Here is an 18,157-nt window from a genome sequence, read left to right as displayed (position 1 = left end):
CTTTTGTCACCCTTTCCAAATTTTCTAGACCTTTCGGGCTATTTAGTAAAATCTCTGGTCCAAGGGCTCGAATCATGTCCTCCAAATCATCTTCATCCCCGACACGTGCTCCACCATCATTATTGGCACCACCTTCGTCGTTACCATCCCAACCACCAGCATCACCACCTTGTTCATTGCCAAACTTGAAATTCATTCGTGCATCAAGCTCTGCTGAATATTGGGACAGGGATTCTATGGTTTCGTCGTCGTATTCATTCTCATCCTCGTCGTTAACAATAACTGTTTCACCATGATGAATCCACACTGTGTAGTCCTCAACAAATCCTCGCATAATCAAATGTGATATGATGATAGTCAGATCTGTCCATGCCATACGGTTCTTGCAATCTTTACATGGGCAAATAATTATATCCTTATTCTCTTTCAATGTCAATACATGCTTCCTTGCGGCTTCAATAAATTTATCCACCTCTTCACGAAAACCTGCCTTGAACCTTAACGAACCATACATACAAGAGTTCCTATACTCCATCTTTTACAACAACAACAAAACAAACATTAAAGGACTACTTATTCAGATATATATAAAAATAAAACAAATTAATAATTACTTGAGAATAATTGTATATACTTCAGATATATATGAATATAAATCAAATATAATTACATGAAGCATACAAACACATCATGGTAGAGGAAAATTAATTAATGGCCCATTTATCCATAAATAATTAAAATACAAATTTATTGATTACAATAAATAATTTCAAAGACAACAATTAGCAACAATTATAATTTACTCAATATCTTTCATACAAACCATAGTCCAATTTCATCAAACATAAATTTACAAAAACAAAATTAATAAAAAAACCAAACCCTAGATCTAGATCCACATGCACATGAAACATCCATAAAACTAACTAATTGTTCAATAAAATCAAGAAACATAGACCAAATAAGGTTATGATCTTGTTCCCCTCCCTAATTTACCCTAGTACATTTAAAACTTGGGTCTAATTTGCTTCATAAGTAGCTTAAACACCATAGAAGAGAGAGAAAAACAAAACTAACCAACCATTAAAACTTCAAAAAAAAGTGTGAAATAGCATTTTCTTACCTTCTACAACCTCTCCAACAAAGGATTTGAGACCAAAACCTTCCCCCTTAGTAGAGCAATTTTTAGGAGGTGCATAAGGCCTCCCCACCTTTTTTTCACGGGTTGGAGTGAGTGACCCGAGGAGGAAGAAGATGCTGCAACTGTTTTATATGTGGGTCATTTGTAGGGGCGGCTGGTGATTGAGCCGCCCCTACAAATCGGATCTATATATACGGGGGCATTTGTAGGGGCGGCTCAATCATCAGCGGCCCCTACAAATAGCAACTCCAGGGGCGGCTGGTGATTGAGCCACCCCTACAAATCAGACCCCATTTGTAGGGGCGGCTCGTATCACCAGCCGCCCCTGCCGTTCCATTTATAGGGGCGGCTGGTGTCTGGGCACCCGAGCACGCCACTGTAGAGGCGGCTCCATCACCAGTCGCCCCTACAAAAAATTCGAACTGTTGCTAAAAATCGTTTTTTACGTAGTGGATGACAACAGTTCCATACGTGGGCGACGACGTCAGTCAGCTCTTTTGCTTACGTGCCCATACCAACCGGCTCTATTGCTCCTCCAGTCCTCCTCGGCATCTTTGGACGACGACGACGACGTTGCTCTTTGCATCTCACTCACCTCTATCGTCTCCGGCGGACCTTGCTTGGAGGTTATTTTATATATTGTGCGTTTGGAGGTGAGTTTCTTGGTCGCTGTCGCCGGCCCTTTCTGCTTCCTGCTTTCCGGTCGCCGGTTTCATCTTTCGAGCATCTGTTGATATATATAGCTCAAGAAGCCAGCCGGGACTCTATTTATAGAAAAATGGGAGGAGGTAATCCTCCAAGAGATTAGCCAAAAAGACTGATTTAGCTACTCTTTAAAATAGATTTCATAAAAAAAATACTAGAGTACTTCACCAGACTCTCTAAAACTTGGACTGTCCATATTCAAAAATGCCACGCCATCAACTAGCATCTAGTCAACGAAGCATGCAGGGGCAGCTGATTAACAAAGCATGCAAGGAGGAAACGCCGACTGCACCAAGAGGCTGGATAGCTAGGTACGTAGGCTATTCAAAAGTAGAGAGGCAATGAGGTGGGATGGAGAGCTACTAAATTTATAATGTTATTTACAGAATCTGTTGGAGACATTTTTTTCTTTAATAATATCCAAATTTACCTTTAGAAAATGATTTGGCTAGTCTCTTGGAGATACTCTTACAGTTTAGAAACAATTTCTTGGACCATAGATTTGAGCCTTTTATTTGGATGGGGTATGGATAGGCATGACTAACCACCCAACCACGTGTAATCGAACCATACATGGACTATCGGCCCCCTGATGAAATTATGGGCAGGAGCTGAATAGATACGTAAGGTCATGCAAATCGGGTACGTGATCTCAGTAATTAAACCTATTATAGACCTTTATTAGACTTGTTAGCACCCAGACGTCCGATTCAAGGCGCTAGCGTCGGACGGTGCTCCCGCGCCCGCGCCGTATACATCCAGCTCCCTTGTCCCCACGCCCATCCTATGCACGGGCCCATGCATGCGCATCGACCACCCCGAGCCCACTCCGTTTCACACGCCCGCATGCACAGACGCGCGCGGTGACCCACGGCGGCACACTAGCAGCAGCAACATGTACTTCCCCGAGATCTACTTTCGAAACATTCAAATGAAACACCTGCAACATATGTCTTAAACAGATGAAACACTCGAAACATACGCTTGAAACATGTATGTATAGCCATAGCAATATGTGCAACACCCGATCTACTTTTGAAACATCCAGATGTAACACTTGCAACATACAAAAAGAAGACAGATGAAACACATGAAACATGCGTCTGAAACACTTGCAGAAAACACATGAAAAACACTTGAAAACCATTGCAAAACATACACAACATCCAGATAAAACACTTACAACATATGTGTGAAACATATGCAACATACAGATAAACACACTTGCAACATGTGTCTAAAAAGCAAATGAAACACTTGGAACAAACGCTTGCAACATACGTGTACAAACCATTGCAACATATGCAACATCCTGATCTACTTATGCAACATCCATATGAAACAATTGCAACATACCTCTTAATAAACATCTGAAATGTATGCGCTTTCAGCAAAACCTGGCAGGTGGGGAGCACTGCAGAGCGAGATTTGGCGCTAGGTCGTGGTGGAGAAGGAGAATGGCAGTGGACAGGCGGCTACGCGGCCTCCGGTGAGCAGCACCCGCAGTGGAGGTGGTAACGGCGGTCGGGCAGGTGTGGCCTCATGTGGCGAGGCACCCCCGTGCTGGAGAAGGTCATGGCGGGCGGGTGCCGTGTCTGCGGTGAGGCGCTCCCGCACTAGAAAGGTCGCGGCGAGCGACAACTGTGCTAGAGAAGGCGAGCAACAGACGAGCGGTGGGGAACGCTGCGATGGCTGTGCAAGTTGAGAAATGTCGTTGTTTTTTTGGAGAAACCATGAAGGAAGATAGAGGGGAGTAGGCATGTTGGGCTAGTAGTGCGCTGGCCTAGAAAGTGCTAGCCACATGTCGTTATTACTAGCTAGGCAACCGTTTAGGACAATGCAATGTCGTCTCCACATGATTAAACTTTTTACAAAAACTATGTTTTGTGCATATGTGTTGTGGTTTGTCATTTGAAAGGTGTTGATCTAGCATGTGCCGATTAGCTTAAACCTATCGGAGCTGCTAGCGTCCGGACATCCGGCCCTTGGCTATGTCCGGACGTTTCTACTAGCTGTCCCATACAAGCGAGCGGAATCGTCAAATCCTGCGTCTTTCTCCACAACGCTCATTTATCCACATGATTTCCTCCCGCAACAAGAGCGCGTGGTGCAACGCTATGCCCTATACCCACCACACCTGTCTGTTGCTACAACATGGGAAATCAACAAAGTGCAACATACAACATTTAGTTACAAAGGATATGATACATTCTTAATTGATAGGCAAAATCATCGGTTACTACAACTCAGTTTTATTGCTACAACATGAGAAATCAATCATTGTGACATCCTAGTCTGTTTGCCGCAGCATGGACAATAAGCAGAATGCAACATCAAACTTCTGAAACATGAAAATAATAGAGATGCAACATCTCTAATCAACATAAGAATATCATTGCTTACTGCAACACCAAGAAATCATCACTTACTGCAACACCAAACATGCTAGTTTGTTGCAGCAACATGAGAACACCAAACAATCATGTGACACAACATGCTAGTTTTGTTGTAGCAATATGAGAGATCATCTACTGAAACATCTGAATTTATTATCGAAACATGAGAAATCTCCTGATGCAACACAAAAACAACAAATGCAACATCCCAAAAAGAATATGCTGAGCAACACAGCGACCCTAGATCCAAGAAGGAGGATGCAGATCTGGCCCCTTTGAGCAGCACAAAGTGTCCAGCTTAGAGCATGAGGAAAGCAGCAACAGACATGCTCATAATATGCTGGCTTACCGATGGAGGAAGGTGGACGGACATGAGAGAGAGGATGTTGCTTGCTCGTCATTCTCGATGGGAGCTGTCCCTAGAGAAGGAGCATAGCGGGCGAGGGACGACGCCATGGAGAGGGAGGAAGGTTGGCGCTTGTAGTAGGGCGCGGTGGAGAGGGTGACCGGCGTCGGGCGGAGGATGAGCAGGAACTCGGAGCGAGCGATGCTGGGTGAAGCACGAGAGAGGACAGCAGAGATTTGGGAGAGAAGCCGATATCGATAAGAATATGTCCCATGGGTAGAGATGTTAAGTTGTAAGGCCATTCGGGCCCAGCCACGTTGTGTCCAGAGATTGAAGCGGTCCGGCTAGCCTAATCCTATCAATTCCGTAAACCTATGGAACAACCACCTTTTTCAAGTACAATGTTATTTCAAAAAATCTCTTCTGCAACCTTGTTTTTAGATATGATTCTAAAAAGAATGTTTTAAAACTTGGTCTAACCTTTCTTTCAAAACCCATTTGCTTGGATCTGGCTAGCTAAGCTAGCTCACTTGTTTCTGCAACCCTTCGACGACTGACCTTAATTGACAGCGAACTTCCCACCGTGGTGAGGACCATAGTAATGGCTGTACTTGCCGTGGTGTCCCTGCTGGAACTTGCCATGGTGGCCATAACCACCATGTCTGTAGCGGTGGTACGCTTCGTGTGCTTCGTGAACAGCTGCAGCTCCGGCTGCTAGGCGGCCCATGCCCATGTGCTGCGGCGGCGCTCCGTACCCGTAGTAGCCGTAGCCGCGCCTCCATGACCATGATGTGTAGGGTAGCCTTGCACAGGATAGCCGCCGCTGTCGTGGAAGCCGCCGCCAGCATGTCGAGGAGGGTACCCATACAGTGGCGGCGGGTAGCCGCCTGCAGCAACATCACAACCCGGATACCCATCCGCCGCCGCCGCCGGCGGTTCCTTTCCAGGTGGTTGCTGCTGGTATGTTGCAGTTGCAGCAGTAGGAGGAGGGTCAGCTGCTGCTGCTGCTGCGACTGGCTTTGGCTCCGCTTCAGTCTTGGGCGGCAGCTTTTGCGCTGCCGCCGCCGCCGCCTTCGCCGTCGCCACCGCCGCCGCTTCGTCCTGTTGCCAAGCAGGAGCAGCGCCATAGCCGTACATGGGCTGCGGCATCCGAGGACCGAGTCCGAGTGGGTGGTGGTACTGGTATGGTGGTGGGTAACCGTAAGGAGGGTACGGCGGTGGCACGTTGTATCCAGTGGTGAATGACGATGAGAATGCGGAATGGTGGTGCGTCCCCGTCCCCGCCGGCGGCGGTTGTTGTTGGTCTTTGCGCCCCCAGCCCCACTTCTGATCGCCCTTCACATTGCTTGCCGCCTGACCGCTGTTACTAGTTGTAGCTAGTCCCTCCGATGAATTCGATGTTGACGTCCTTCGGCTTCTTCTCCTTCTTCATATCTCTCCCCGCGCTGGACAGACTACTGAAGAAACATCAGACACAGATTACAGGCACTACAAATTCACGAGTCATGTCATGATTCAATCATTAACTGATTAATTTTTTGCATGAACTGTGGCTTTGATGATGGGCTCAAAACGTATGTTAAGTTGTTTTTCGTGCTCAAGCTCTGCTTCTACATATGTCTCTCTCTGTTCTTTGATTACTTGGCAAAATGCCCGTTCTCCAAATATATCAATTTGTAAAATTGTCTTAAGCCAATTGTAGAAAAAACTCAAATATTTGTGGCACAAAGTCAGTATTATTTGATATATCATGAAATATATTTTTATAATGTCCTTATTCGATCTTATAGGTGTTGATATTCTTTCCTTTAGTCAAACTTATAAAAGTTAGTTTGACTTTGAACACCTAGAAATAACTCTGGAGTTGCTGCTTCGTGCAAGAAGTTAAGTTTAAACAAGACATATATGCTGATTTCTCACCCACAACCCTTAAACCGTCAGCATGCATGCATACATTTATATTCTCTCCATTTTAAATTAGAGGTCTTTCTGGTTTTTCTATGTACATATATTTTGTTATGAATCTAGATATACGCTATATAGATATATAGCTTTTACTATATACATCAAAAACAGAGAGAACAACCTATAATCTAGAATGAAGGGAGCAATATATATTTCTAAATACTGCAACATGAAGAAACATAGCGGTCAATAAAACCATAGACGGGAGAACAAGGAAACGACTAGCTACGTACATGATGCTAGAGAAATAGATGGATTTAGACAAGTAAAAGCTAAGGTACCGATGGAGAGAAGGACTTCTTTAATTTCTATGGTCGTCTTACAGCTTTGTGGATGCTGTGGTATGCCATTATGGAGCACGGCCTAGCGAGCTATATATAGGCCAGAGGAGGCTGCCAATGCGTGTGTGTGCAGTCCAACGAGTATGCAACTGAGAGTAAGTACAATAAAGAGCTATAAAGTGAGTTTTATGGTGAGGTGGAAGAGAGAAGGAGAGAGAAGAGAAATGTGTTTATAAGTTTAAGGCCTAGTTTTAGAACCACGTACAAAACCGTGGTTTAGAAAGAAAAAAAAGAGGTCTCTAGAGTGGCGTTTTTAAAACTCCAAAAAAAACTACAGTTTCAGCAATACCATGATATTCAAAACCATAAAATTTGTTGCACCCAAACACTTCATGGCACTCTAAAACCAAAGTATTTCATAAAACCAAAGTATTTTTCTAAAACTTCAAAAATACTTTGTATCCAAACAGGGCCTAAGTGTGTTTTATGCTGAGTTAGAGGAGAGAAGAGAGCAGTGGGCTATAAGTTTGCATGCACGAGCTCCAAAAAACTTTGAGAAAGAGAAAATTGGACCATGTATTAATAGTGAAGTATATTACTGCTAGAAGTAGAACTCTGAATCAAGAAAAGTACCAAATCGATTGGAAATGTACGCTCCTGTGGGAGTCGAACCCACCGCATAGGTGCCTTGTTCTACCGAGAGATGAACTAAGGAGCGGCAACCCCTACATATGTTCTTTGTACCACCCAGAAGGGCACGAGAGAAAAAACAAAACCAATAAAAGATCAGACGAGACGGAATTGGTAACGTGAACGTCTTTTCGTCTTCTTGCCTGAGTTTCATATAAAAAACCTAGCTTTCCAAAAAAAGAAGTACTGATTATGATTAGTCACAGAGATAGAATCCTAGATATGATAGGTTTAGGCCAAGTATCGTTCTGCAAGTAGATATCTTGTGTTCTTGGTTGGTGGGATAGGATGGGACGAACCCAGTTATGATAGTGTTTGGTTGAGAGTCAAGTGGGATGGAGATATCCCACTAGGGAATATCCACAGCATATTCTTAAAAAAGGGGACAACCCCATTCCATCAAAATGAAGGAACCATGGGGACGAAGAGGGATGAGTGGGCCCCACTAGGGGATGAAGAGAATGACGAATGGACCCTGTTAGATGGTTCATCTCATGATAAATATCATGGGACCAAACACAAAACGAGGATGATCCCAAGCCTTGCAACCAAACACGCGACGAGGATGGTCCTATCCCTAGAACAGGGTTGGGGCCATCCTATTCTTCATTGACTTGGAACAAACACGTATGAACCAGACTGTATAATAAACATGCGGTAGCCTAAGGTAAGCAAAGTCGTTCTAATTATTTTTCACATGGACTAGCGTCGCTCGATCCTATCTTCCGCTCGTGTTGTCCTAGTGAGATCAATCTGTAAGCTCACTAGGAGGCCGCTGAGAATTAGCCTATCTCCAATAAATCATTCGTAGATGAGATTAGTATTTTTTTTCAAATCTAGCACCGCACCTGCGGCAAGTTCATATACGAGAATAATTTAGGTGGCATCGAGCCATCGACGAGACAGTACCAGAAGCAGGGAGCATCTCGTCACGCCAGACACGGCAGCAGCGGCCAGGAGTGCAACCGTGAGGCCATGTACATGCATGCGTGATGTGCATGTTCCATGTACGGATGTATATATGGCGCATAATTGAATGCTAGACTTCAATCGAACATCACTGCTACTTAAAACGATTTTTAGAGACCGGAAGTTTTTCTGAGACGGGTCAATATGGAGCTGTCTCTATAGTGGCCTCCAAACTCATCTCTAATAATACATTTTAAAGATGGCTATTGTTTTCAGCCGCCTCTAAAAATGCCCTAATTTTAGAGATGGCTCTATTTCGAACGGCCTCTAGGAATCAATTTTTAGACGAGGCTCTATTTATTCAGCCACCTCTACAAATAGGAGCTATATAGTAAATTCGAATTTTCAAACGATCTTGGATGAAGAAATGACCAAAACGAAAGTTGTAGATCTAAAAAAAAATTGTGTAATTTTGTAATTGATAACTTTTCCATTTGAAATCATCTATGCATAATTACGTCTAAATTTCTCACATTTGAAATTCGAATTTTTCAAATGACATCTTAATAAACTTTCTACTTGACAAGTTTTTTAGTTGAAACCATGTATCTAAAGAAAATTACATTTGAATTTCCTCACAATTGAAATTTAAAATTTTCAAATGACCTCGGATGGAGAAATGAGCAAAACACAAGTTGTAGATCTCTAAAAGTTGAACAACTTTGTAGTTGATAATTTTTTTCATTTGTAATCATCTATCTATGAAAAATTACGTTTGAATTTCTAGCATTTGAAATTTAAATTCTTCAAACGACCTCATCTAGATAAACGACCAAAACCAAAATTGTAGATGTCAAAAAATTATAAACTTTGTAGTTGACAATTTTTTCATTTGAATTCGTTTAAGATCAGGATTTCTAATTTGTAGAGGCAGAAAAGCAGATGCGGCTGGAGTAGCCACTACCCGCCCCTACAAATAGGATTTCTGATTTGTAGAGGCAGAAAAGCAGAGGCGGCTGGACCTACAGAGGCTTCCCAGCCGTCTCTGCAGATCTTTTCTGTAGTAGTGTATCTCAAGCTGTAAATGCATCTACAGTGCCAAGTCTTTGTTAAGTTTGATCTTCAGCATCAAATCTTCGTGAATGCAAGTTTATTGCTGGCAATTCATCGCCAATGATGGTCTTCATCCACCGCCGCCTCTTCGTCCATAAGATGGACATCTCGTGTTCTCTGATAGAAATTTTGTAAGACACATCAGCGAGGATGGCAATGACCGCGTCAAAGGACGTTTGGTCAAAGCCAATCTATCTTAAGTGTGACTAATATTATGGAAATAGTGTCAGCATGTGTGACTCCAAATAGATATACTATGAAAATATATTTCATGACAAATCTTATGATACTTATTAAGTGTGATAAATGTAAGTATCTTTTAATATAGATTTGGTCAATCTTAACATCATTTAACTTAAGACTATTCTAGAATTGCATCCTTTATAGGATGGAGAAAGTATCTTATAATACTGCTATATTATCAGAGTAGCATTTTATCCTTTTATTATTTCGTAGGTCGCAGTTAATTGATTTGTGTTTGTGTCTATAAAGTTGAATTCAATTTTTTTTTAAAAAAAACTCAAGGAATACACCTAAAATGTGAGCGTGGTTTTTAGTCTTGGATATAGCTATCCAAAGTAGTAGTACTTTCAAGAGTGATACTACCTGACTCTCTTTCCTTTAGTAATGTGCATGATGCCTTGCACCGGGAATAATCTCATCATAATATATCAGTTACTGCTGTCATCTTGTCCACTGGAGTTTATAGTAGTTTGCGTGCAATCGACGACGCCTCACAGCCTCAGACAAGTGTATACAAAAAGATTTCACCTTGCAATGGGTGGATAGGGTAGCAAGACCGAATGCGAATATATGGGCTGGGGCATCAATGCAAGACCGACCCCTGCACCAGCAAACTGAATCACGTGTCGTCGAGCTTGCAATTATTAGCTAATTAATTAATAATATAATCTCAACGACTAAAGATATCACCTGCATCCACTGTGAGCTTGCTGTGTTACAGATTTGGACGCCTTGCAATATAAGGGATGGATATATAGACAAGAATATAATATCAACGACGACGACACTTATGAATAGGCAATACAGCACCAAGAAACGGAAGAATCACCACCTCGACACGATTGGGTTCTTGCCTTCTCTTGGAATAGCGACCACGATGAGAACAAACCACGCATCATTCCAGTCCCAAGAAACAAATAAAACCAGGTGAGACTCGTATTTATCCCCACCGTACCTCTCCCTCTCGGTGATCTCCCAAGAAACAACGTCACATTATATCAGAAATTTGTAGCGTGTGCAATTATCGAATAAACAGCAACATGAAAGGATAACAGAGGAACAAAAGCAGATTTTTTTAATAAAGGAATATTACATTCCGGCCCCCTACGCATTCACAAATGAATGAGTGTAGCCATTTAGAACAGACTCATGGTGCTTAGTAGGGGTGAAAATGGTACGGATATTTTCCGACCGTATTCGAGACCAAATTCGTTTAGAGGGGTTTAAATCTGTCCATATCCAAGTCCGGGTATTCAACATCCGACACCGTATCCGTATCCGAATACTTAAATCGCATATTTATGATGTCGATATTAAATCATATCCTATCCGATATGGTTGACACTATCTGTATTCGAATTCGAATCCGGACAGAAATATAAAAACAAATGTAATATCAGTGATATCCGTCCATATCCGATCCGTTTTCATCCCTAGTGCTTAGTAGACCACATACACTTCACCTAGACCTGAGCAAATTGAGCCCGGACCGAGCCCGATGAGTTTTAGCTCGCCCACGATCCTTACTGGACAGGGCCTAGGCAAAGATCCCCTGCCCAGAAAAAATTTTCTTAGCCCGAGCCTGGCCCGAAATACTTCTTTTTTTTGTTGCTAATTTACGCTATAGAATGCACGCGTGGCCCGCCCAGACCCGGGCCTGGCCTGAAAAATTAGGCCCAACCTACCCAATGGGACGGTCATGGATGTGACTTTTTTTTTGCCCGAAATAGCTTTTTTTAGCTCGGCACGAACCCGACCCGGCCCACAAAATGCTCAGGTCTTCACCAGAAGGTGACACAAAGCTAAGACATACAAAGGAATGAGACTTAAGTCCCTAACCCAAACTTGCTGCAAAATTCCAGCATCAAGGCCTCAAGCAAGCTACTGCCTTCCCCTAGTGAAGGCAATTCACAATAAACCTTGCACCAATCCGCTAGTCGAATTTGTGTGAAGAAAGACTTCCAGAACGACACCTCCAAGAAGGAAAACGATGAGAGACACCGATGCCGATGGTGGATCACACTGTCGCTCCAACAACATAGGACCTAATTAGATCATGTAAACACTAGCTAGTCGCTTTCAAATAGGGTTCATCTTCAGTTTGTTATAGTTCGCCATGAATTAGATCATGTAAACACTCTTGGTTGTGTAATCACCATCTGAAGTCCATCTCCAAAGAATCTCATCCTCGTTTTCAATATTCCGAGGGATGTTCAATATCGGTTCCCATAATTCTATATATTCTTTAATCTCATTGTCCGACGCGATAGGCAGCACGTGTCTAACCCATCTGTTGCTATTGAGAGCTTCTTGAACTGTTTTTTTTTTTGCGCCTCTCATCTAGGTACAACTGTAGTATCTGTTCATGACCAGATACACACTCCAACACCACACACACTCACACCCACACACACCTCAAGTACACAAACAGATCCTACAACTACACCTAGATTCCAAGATCGCGTCCTTAAAGAGATTACCGAAACCATCCAAGGCTCCGTAGACGACGGGCGCGTCGTACTCCCTTTGTAGCTCCACGCAAGAGGCCCTGTTAAAATGGGAAAAAACCCCGGTGGGAAATCATAGGTCGAGCAGAGCTCGAACCCACGACCGGCCGCAGCACCACCGGCAGCTTTGCCACACGAGCTTTCTTATTGCTTTAGTATATAAATCTGGTGTAATGTTTATTGATTACTTTCTATTCAACCAAGCCAATAACCAGAATTGCCATGTCTCCTTTCCCAACTATGACCACTGTTGATGCGTAAAAAAGATCTCTGTCTATTTTATCACACGAAATGTCTAGGCCAGTCCAAAGCCCTTTCGTTGATTCTCCTATTGTCATACACAATGCTCCAGCTTGTAGTGGAGATGGTAGGTGTGTGTGCTCGTGTACGTGAGCGTCTGCGTCTGTAACTAGTCTCACAAAAAAAAAATGCTCACACGAGGGGAGAATACGGAGGGAGTAAGCCGATTTGAGCTTAATCCGCAATCCAATACTACACCATCCAGCGGTAACAAAACTCGTTGTCAGCGTCAATGCACAAGAGAAACAACTTTTATCGGCCGCATCAATACCCGGGTAGTTTGCCTGTTTCATTTGTTGTGATCATCATCACTGGTGGAGTTAATTATTGCATTTTTTATTTGATGCTCTGCTCACATTATGGTAATGGCATTAGATGCCAGAAAAGATAAGCTCGGCCAGCACAGTAAAATAAAATCTCCCTTTTTATCCTCCTCCGCTGGCGAAGAATATGATGAGAATCTCACAGCAACTGGGACAGCAACGCCGTGGTTGTTTTGTGATTATGCTTGACCTTGACCTAGAGCATTGTAGACCTAGATATTATTAGTATATTAATTGTTATTTTTCTAGAGACGAATACACGCTCTATCACGAGGGCAGATAGCCCACAATAATGAGACATATGGTGTCAAATTTAAGGCTTGACCCATGTGTATAGCATCGAGAACATGCTTAGCTAATCATCCAAAAGCTACACCAAGAGCATGGTTTAAAATAGCGGGCTATTGAAAATAGACAACTTTTTTCAGCAGCTATGAAGCTATAGCGATGCTACGACAGATAGCGTTTTTTATAAAAAAAACATGAAAACACAAGTAATTGATGAAAAAACATGGCAAATATGAAATTTGATGAACACAAATATGTTTCTAAGATTCCACGAGTCTAGGTAACATTACCAATATGACATTACAACAGGGTTCATCAAACTCCAGTGTTTAAATGTCTAACATACCAAATTAGTAACAAATAATAAGTAGGAAATAACTAATTAAATTAGTAAGCAAATGATATGTTGGCAAAATATGATATAACACCGCTATTTTAACACTAAAGCTATGCAACTTAGAGGCGCTATAGTGCGCAATAGCGGTCAAAGTTGGCATAGCGGCACAAAGAGCAATAGTTTAGCGTCGAGTCTCTCCGGCCGCTATAGCGCCGCTATAGCCCACTATTTTTTCCATTGTCCAAGAGCCTCTCAAAAATTTGATCTCTATATCTTTATTTAGAGACCCGTGTGTATAGCATGCACTACCGGAATGCCCAGGTTTGCCGTGTGTCCACGGCACACGACAAAGCCTAAAAAACACTCGGCAAAGCCTTTGCCGAGTGTTACACTCGGCAAACGGCACTCGGCGTACATAGAGTCGGCAAACGTTTCTTTGCCTGGTGTTTTTTTATCGGCCACTCGGCAAAGACTTTGTCGAGTGCTAAAACCGACACTCGGCAAAGACTTTTCAAAAAATATAAAAAAACCACCGCCGCGCGCCCGCGGCTCCCCCCCCCCCCCCCCCCCCGCCGCCACCACCACGCCGCTACCACCACCACCAGGACGCCACCACCACGCCCGCCGCTACCACCACGCCGCCGCCACCACCTGTGCAAAAAAAGAGGGAGAGGGAGGGAGATGGGGGGTTGGGACAGGGCCATGGCCGCCCGGCGGCGGCACTCGACCTTGCAGCCAGCACTTGGAAGTCTGAGCCGAGCTCGCGCGGGGGTGGCTTTCTGCAGATGGCAGCGACGCGGAGGGGTTAGGGATGCAGGACGAGGCCAGGTCGCGCGCTGGCGGCGCGAGCAAGGTGACGGGCGGCATTGCTCTACAACCTGCAGATGGCGGCGGCGTGGGCGTACCTGGTGGAGGCGCTGGCAGAGCTGGAGCGGGCGTAGGCACACACCGCCGAGCTGCAGCGGCGCCTCGAACATGCCTACGGCAAGAGCCGCCGCCTCGTCTAGGAAGCCCGTGGCCGGATCCTCGAGATCCTCGTGCGCTTCCACAAGAAACAGGATCCTCGAGAGGGAGGGGAGGGGGCAGCGCCGGGAGAGGGATGAGAGGGGGCGGCGCCAGGAGAGGGAGGGGAGGGGGTAGCACCGGCGGGAGAGGGAGGGGGCGCCGACGGGAGACGGAGGGAGGGCAGTGGGCGGCGGCGCCGGGAGAGGGAGGGAGGGGAGGAGGCGACGGTGCTGGGAGAGGGAGGGGTGGCCCGTGGGAGGGAGGGGCGCTGGCCGGGCGAGTTTATAACGTTGTGAGTTTGCCGAGTGTCGGATCGGGACACTCGGCAAAGCCTGCCAGATCGGGGGCACTCGACAAACCCATTTTTTTATTTTCCTTCTTTTCTATAACGTGTTTCAAGGTCAGAAGAGAAAAAATAAATTATTTGCCGAGTGCCAAATAATTACACTCGACAAACATATTTTTTTTGCCGAGTGCCAGACAATTACACTCGGCAAACGTATTTCTTTGCCGAGTGCCTAGTTTTGCCGAGTGTTTTTTTTTCTATTTTGTCGAGTGTCGAACTTTGCCGAGTGTTTTTTGCCTTGTTTGTCGAGTGCAATTATTTTGCCGAGTGTTTTTTTTGCGGCACTCGGCAAAGAGTTTGTTTATCGAGTGCCCGATGGATTGCTCTCGGCAAACCCTCTTGCACTCGGCTTACCTACTGACTCCGGTAGTGATGTAGAACCCACTCAGCTAACCATCTAAGAGCGTCTCAAATAGTTCCAAAAAAATTGGTCAATCAATAAGTTTTACATGTGGCTAAAAATATTAGAAGCATATTTGTTGGGTTTCTCCAATAATTCTAAAAAATATCGCTCCTCAAATATAGAAAACAATTTTACATTACGAATCTCGAATTATTTCCAAATCACTCCGACCACTTTTATACTTTTTCTATTGTACATTTGCATTGGCAATCCTATCGTGCTCCTCATTCTTTCCGTGTCCTTCCACTTCCAGGTTGGCTGATCGATACGCACAGGTGTATATTCCGTGCGATTGGATCGATTTTCCCAAGTGCGGAAAGATTGAGAGTTGAGATAGAGAGTTGTTGGAGAGCAGTTTTTTTCAATCTTGCAAAAAAAATCAAGATTAGGAGTGAGTTTTTGAAAGTCTTGGAGATGCTCTAAGAGTTGCTCCAAGAGCCTTTTCAAATTTCAATCTCGGTATCTCTATTTAATGAACGCGGGTGGCATGCTTAACATGTGCAAATCGAACGGGATACGGTGTTTCTAGTGATGAATGGATGAGTCGTGTAAGAACTTACCCTTGGGAGGGGAACAACATCTGAAAATGGTTGCTAATACTCCGTAGGCTGAGCAAAAGGAGAAATCCGTCCGAGGAGGGGCTCGCATCTGCTTAGCTAGTTGGTGAGGCAATAGCTTTACCAAGACGATGATTAGTAGTTCACTACTACGAAAATGATTTTGCGAGGCGGTACTCTTTTATTGACCGAAGCGGTCACAAAAACCAACCGCCTCGTAAAATGCTCAATGATTAACGGAGGTGGTCATTTTATTTATCAAGGCACCAAAAAATGATTGCCTCGCAAAATCGATTTACCCAGGCAGTCATTTTATTTACGGAGGCGTTTACAATTATCCGCCTCCCAAAATCTATTTACCAAGGCAGTCATTTTATTTACAGAGGTGTTTACAATTGCCTGTCTCGTAAAATTAATTTACGGAAGCGGGCCTCTTAAAAAGTCTGCCTTCGAAAATAGAGGCCTGCCTCATAAAATACCCCCGAGGCCCAGCTAAAGCCAGGTAGGTGTGGGGAATTTTTCACAATGGCTGAAAGCCTGGCGCAACAATGTCGAGTGTGAAAACCTTATACATTACTCAAAAAGAAAAGGCCAAATTACTCCCTCAAATTTGGCCAATGCCCAAATAACCTCTTAGACTAACATTTGGTTCCATTTATTTCGCTAACTATTTTAGTCGGCCCACAATACCATATATCCATTAGCGAAAGTTTTTTTTTGCCATACACAAGTTGAGTTTTTAATTTCGTAATTAGACAAGTGATAGTGAAATCACAACTTATTTTGAAATGTACATTTTTTCATAATTATGTTTCATAAAATTTCTATATCTAGTGTTAATTTGTTGTTAGATGTCCTAACCTGTAAAAGTAATGATAAAAATTTATGATTCATTTTTCCAACATAAGTTATGGTGTTAGGTATGATCACCTCACAAATTTGAAACTAAAAATTAACTTGAACATGGAGAGAAAAGAAAAAGTTTATTAGAAAGTAAATTGGACCAACTGACACAGTTCCGGGAGTAAATAAGCCAAATCAAATGTTAGCTTAGTGAGTTATCTAGACGTCGTCCAGACTTAGAGAATTAATTTGGACTTTTCCTTAACTATAAAAAGGTTCCATTAAATTTCAAAGGAGTTGATGGTAAAAAGCTCCCCTGAATCCTATGGATTAGTTGCAAAAGTTCATAGCTGATGGGATATATTCTAATGTCCGCATAACTGATTGTAATTGCGTTGTCTGATAACTTTGCAGGTTTAATGATTAATTACATGTAACCGTAATGATGGACTGGATTTCAAATTTGAACTAAGAAGGTAACATTTTTGCAGAGGAAAATTAAAACAAAAAGGAAATGGGACAGGCTAGCGCCCGGTCGTCCGGCTCTAGGGCCACGTACGGACGCTGCTCCCCATGCCCCGCCCCTGCTCCGTGCCACATGCCCCGCTCGCTCGGGTTCCGCGCCACTCGAACGTCTCGTGCCCCACCCAATCCGCCCGCCCCCACGCGAGCCCACGCCACCCGAACATCACTAGCATCGAGAAGAGGAGAAGGCACCAAGGCAAGGTAACAGAAGGTGAGGAGAGAGATGCAACACCCGATCTACTTTTGAAACATTTAGATACAACACTTGCAACATACGTACGAAGACACATGAGACATTTGAAACATGCATCTGAAATACTTACAAAAAACACACGAAACACTTGAAAACCATTGCAATACATACACAACATCCAGATAAAACACTTGCAACAAATGTGTGAAACATATGCAACATTCAGATAAACACACTTGCAACATATGTCTGAAAAACAGATAAAAACATTGGGAATAAATGTTTGCAACATAGGTGTACAACCACTGTAAAATATGCAACATCCCAATCTACTTTTGTAACATCCATACGAAACACTTCAACATACCTCTGAAACAACTGAAGCACTTGAAACATACGCTTGCAACATGTGCTTTCAACACAATGTCACCTTGCTGCTTGGACGAATGAAGCTCGTCGTTGTGGAGCTCGACGCTTGCGCGGAGCTAAATGACACAGAGTGAAAGGAGGTCGCCAGTGCCCACGATGGACCATCAGCGGAAGAAGGCCCTAACGTGGCGGTCATTGAGGCCCGAGATGTGGCGGTCGTCGAGGGAGCCCATTAGGCGGTCGCTGAAAGCGGCGAGGTAGCTCCCCGCGAGTAGCACGATGCGGCAGCTGGAACGGAGGTCGATGGCGAAGCCCCCGGAGCCGGCGTCGAGCATGTAGGCACGTGCCTTGGCCAGGAGCAGGCCGTGCGGG

The 18,157-nt window shown here is 43.9% G+C and overlaps 1 protein-coding gene across 1 annotated transcript; it reads right to left on the bottom strand.

Moving 5' to 3' along the window:
* Positions 1-5,147: 5,147 nt before the first annotated feature.
* On the bottom strand, positions 5,148-5,737 carry LOC136510328 (protein argonaute 14-like). Its single transcript, XM_066504818.1, has 2 exons — positions 5,457-5,737; positions 5,148-5,364 (listed from the first exon to the last, which is right to left on the bottom strand). The coding sequence occupies exons 1-2, from the start codon at positions 5,735-5,737 to the stop codon at positions 5,148-5,150; spliced, it is 498 nt and encodes a 165-aa protein (XP_066360915.1).
* Positions 5,738-18,157: the final 12,420 nt, after the last annotated feature.

This window comes from Miscanthus floridulus, chromosome 16, assembly GCF_019320115.1.
Source record: "Miscanthus floridulus cultivar M001 chromosome 16, ASM1932011v1, whole genome shotgun sequence".
NCBI classification, from domain to species: domain Eukaryota; kingdom Viridiplantae; phylum Streptophyta; class Magnoliopsida; order Poales; family Poaceae; genus Miscanthus; species Miscanthus floridulus.
Note: the sequence above shows the minus strand (reverse complement) of the source record. Positions and strands in the feature narration are given on the sequence as shown.

Bases quoted from the DNA above. Each gene is read 5' to 3' on its own strand.
- LOC136510328 (XM_066504818.1), bottom strand. From the start codon at position 5,737: ATGCCGCAGCCCATGTACGGCTATGGCGCTGCTCCTGCTTGGCAACAG. The intron at 5,365-5,456 runs GTATGGGTACCC...ATGGTCATGGAG, and splicing joins GGCGGCTACCCGCCGCCACT to GCGCGGCTACGGCTACTACG.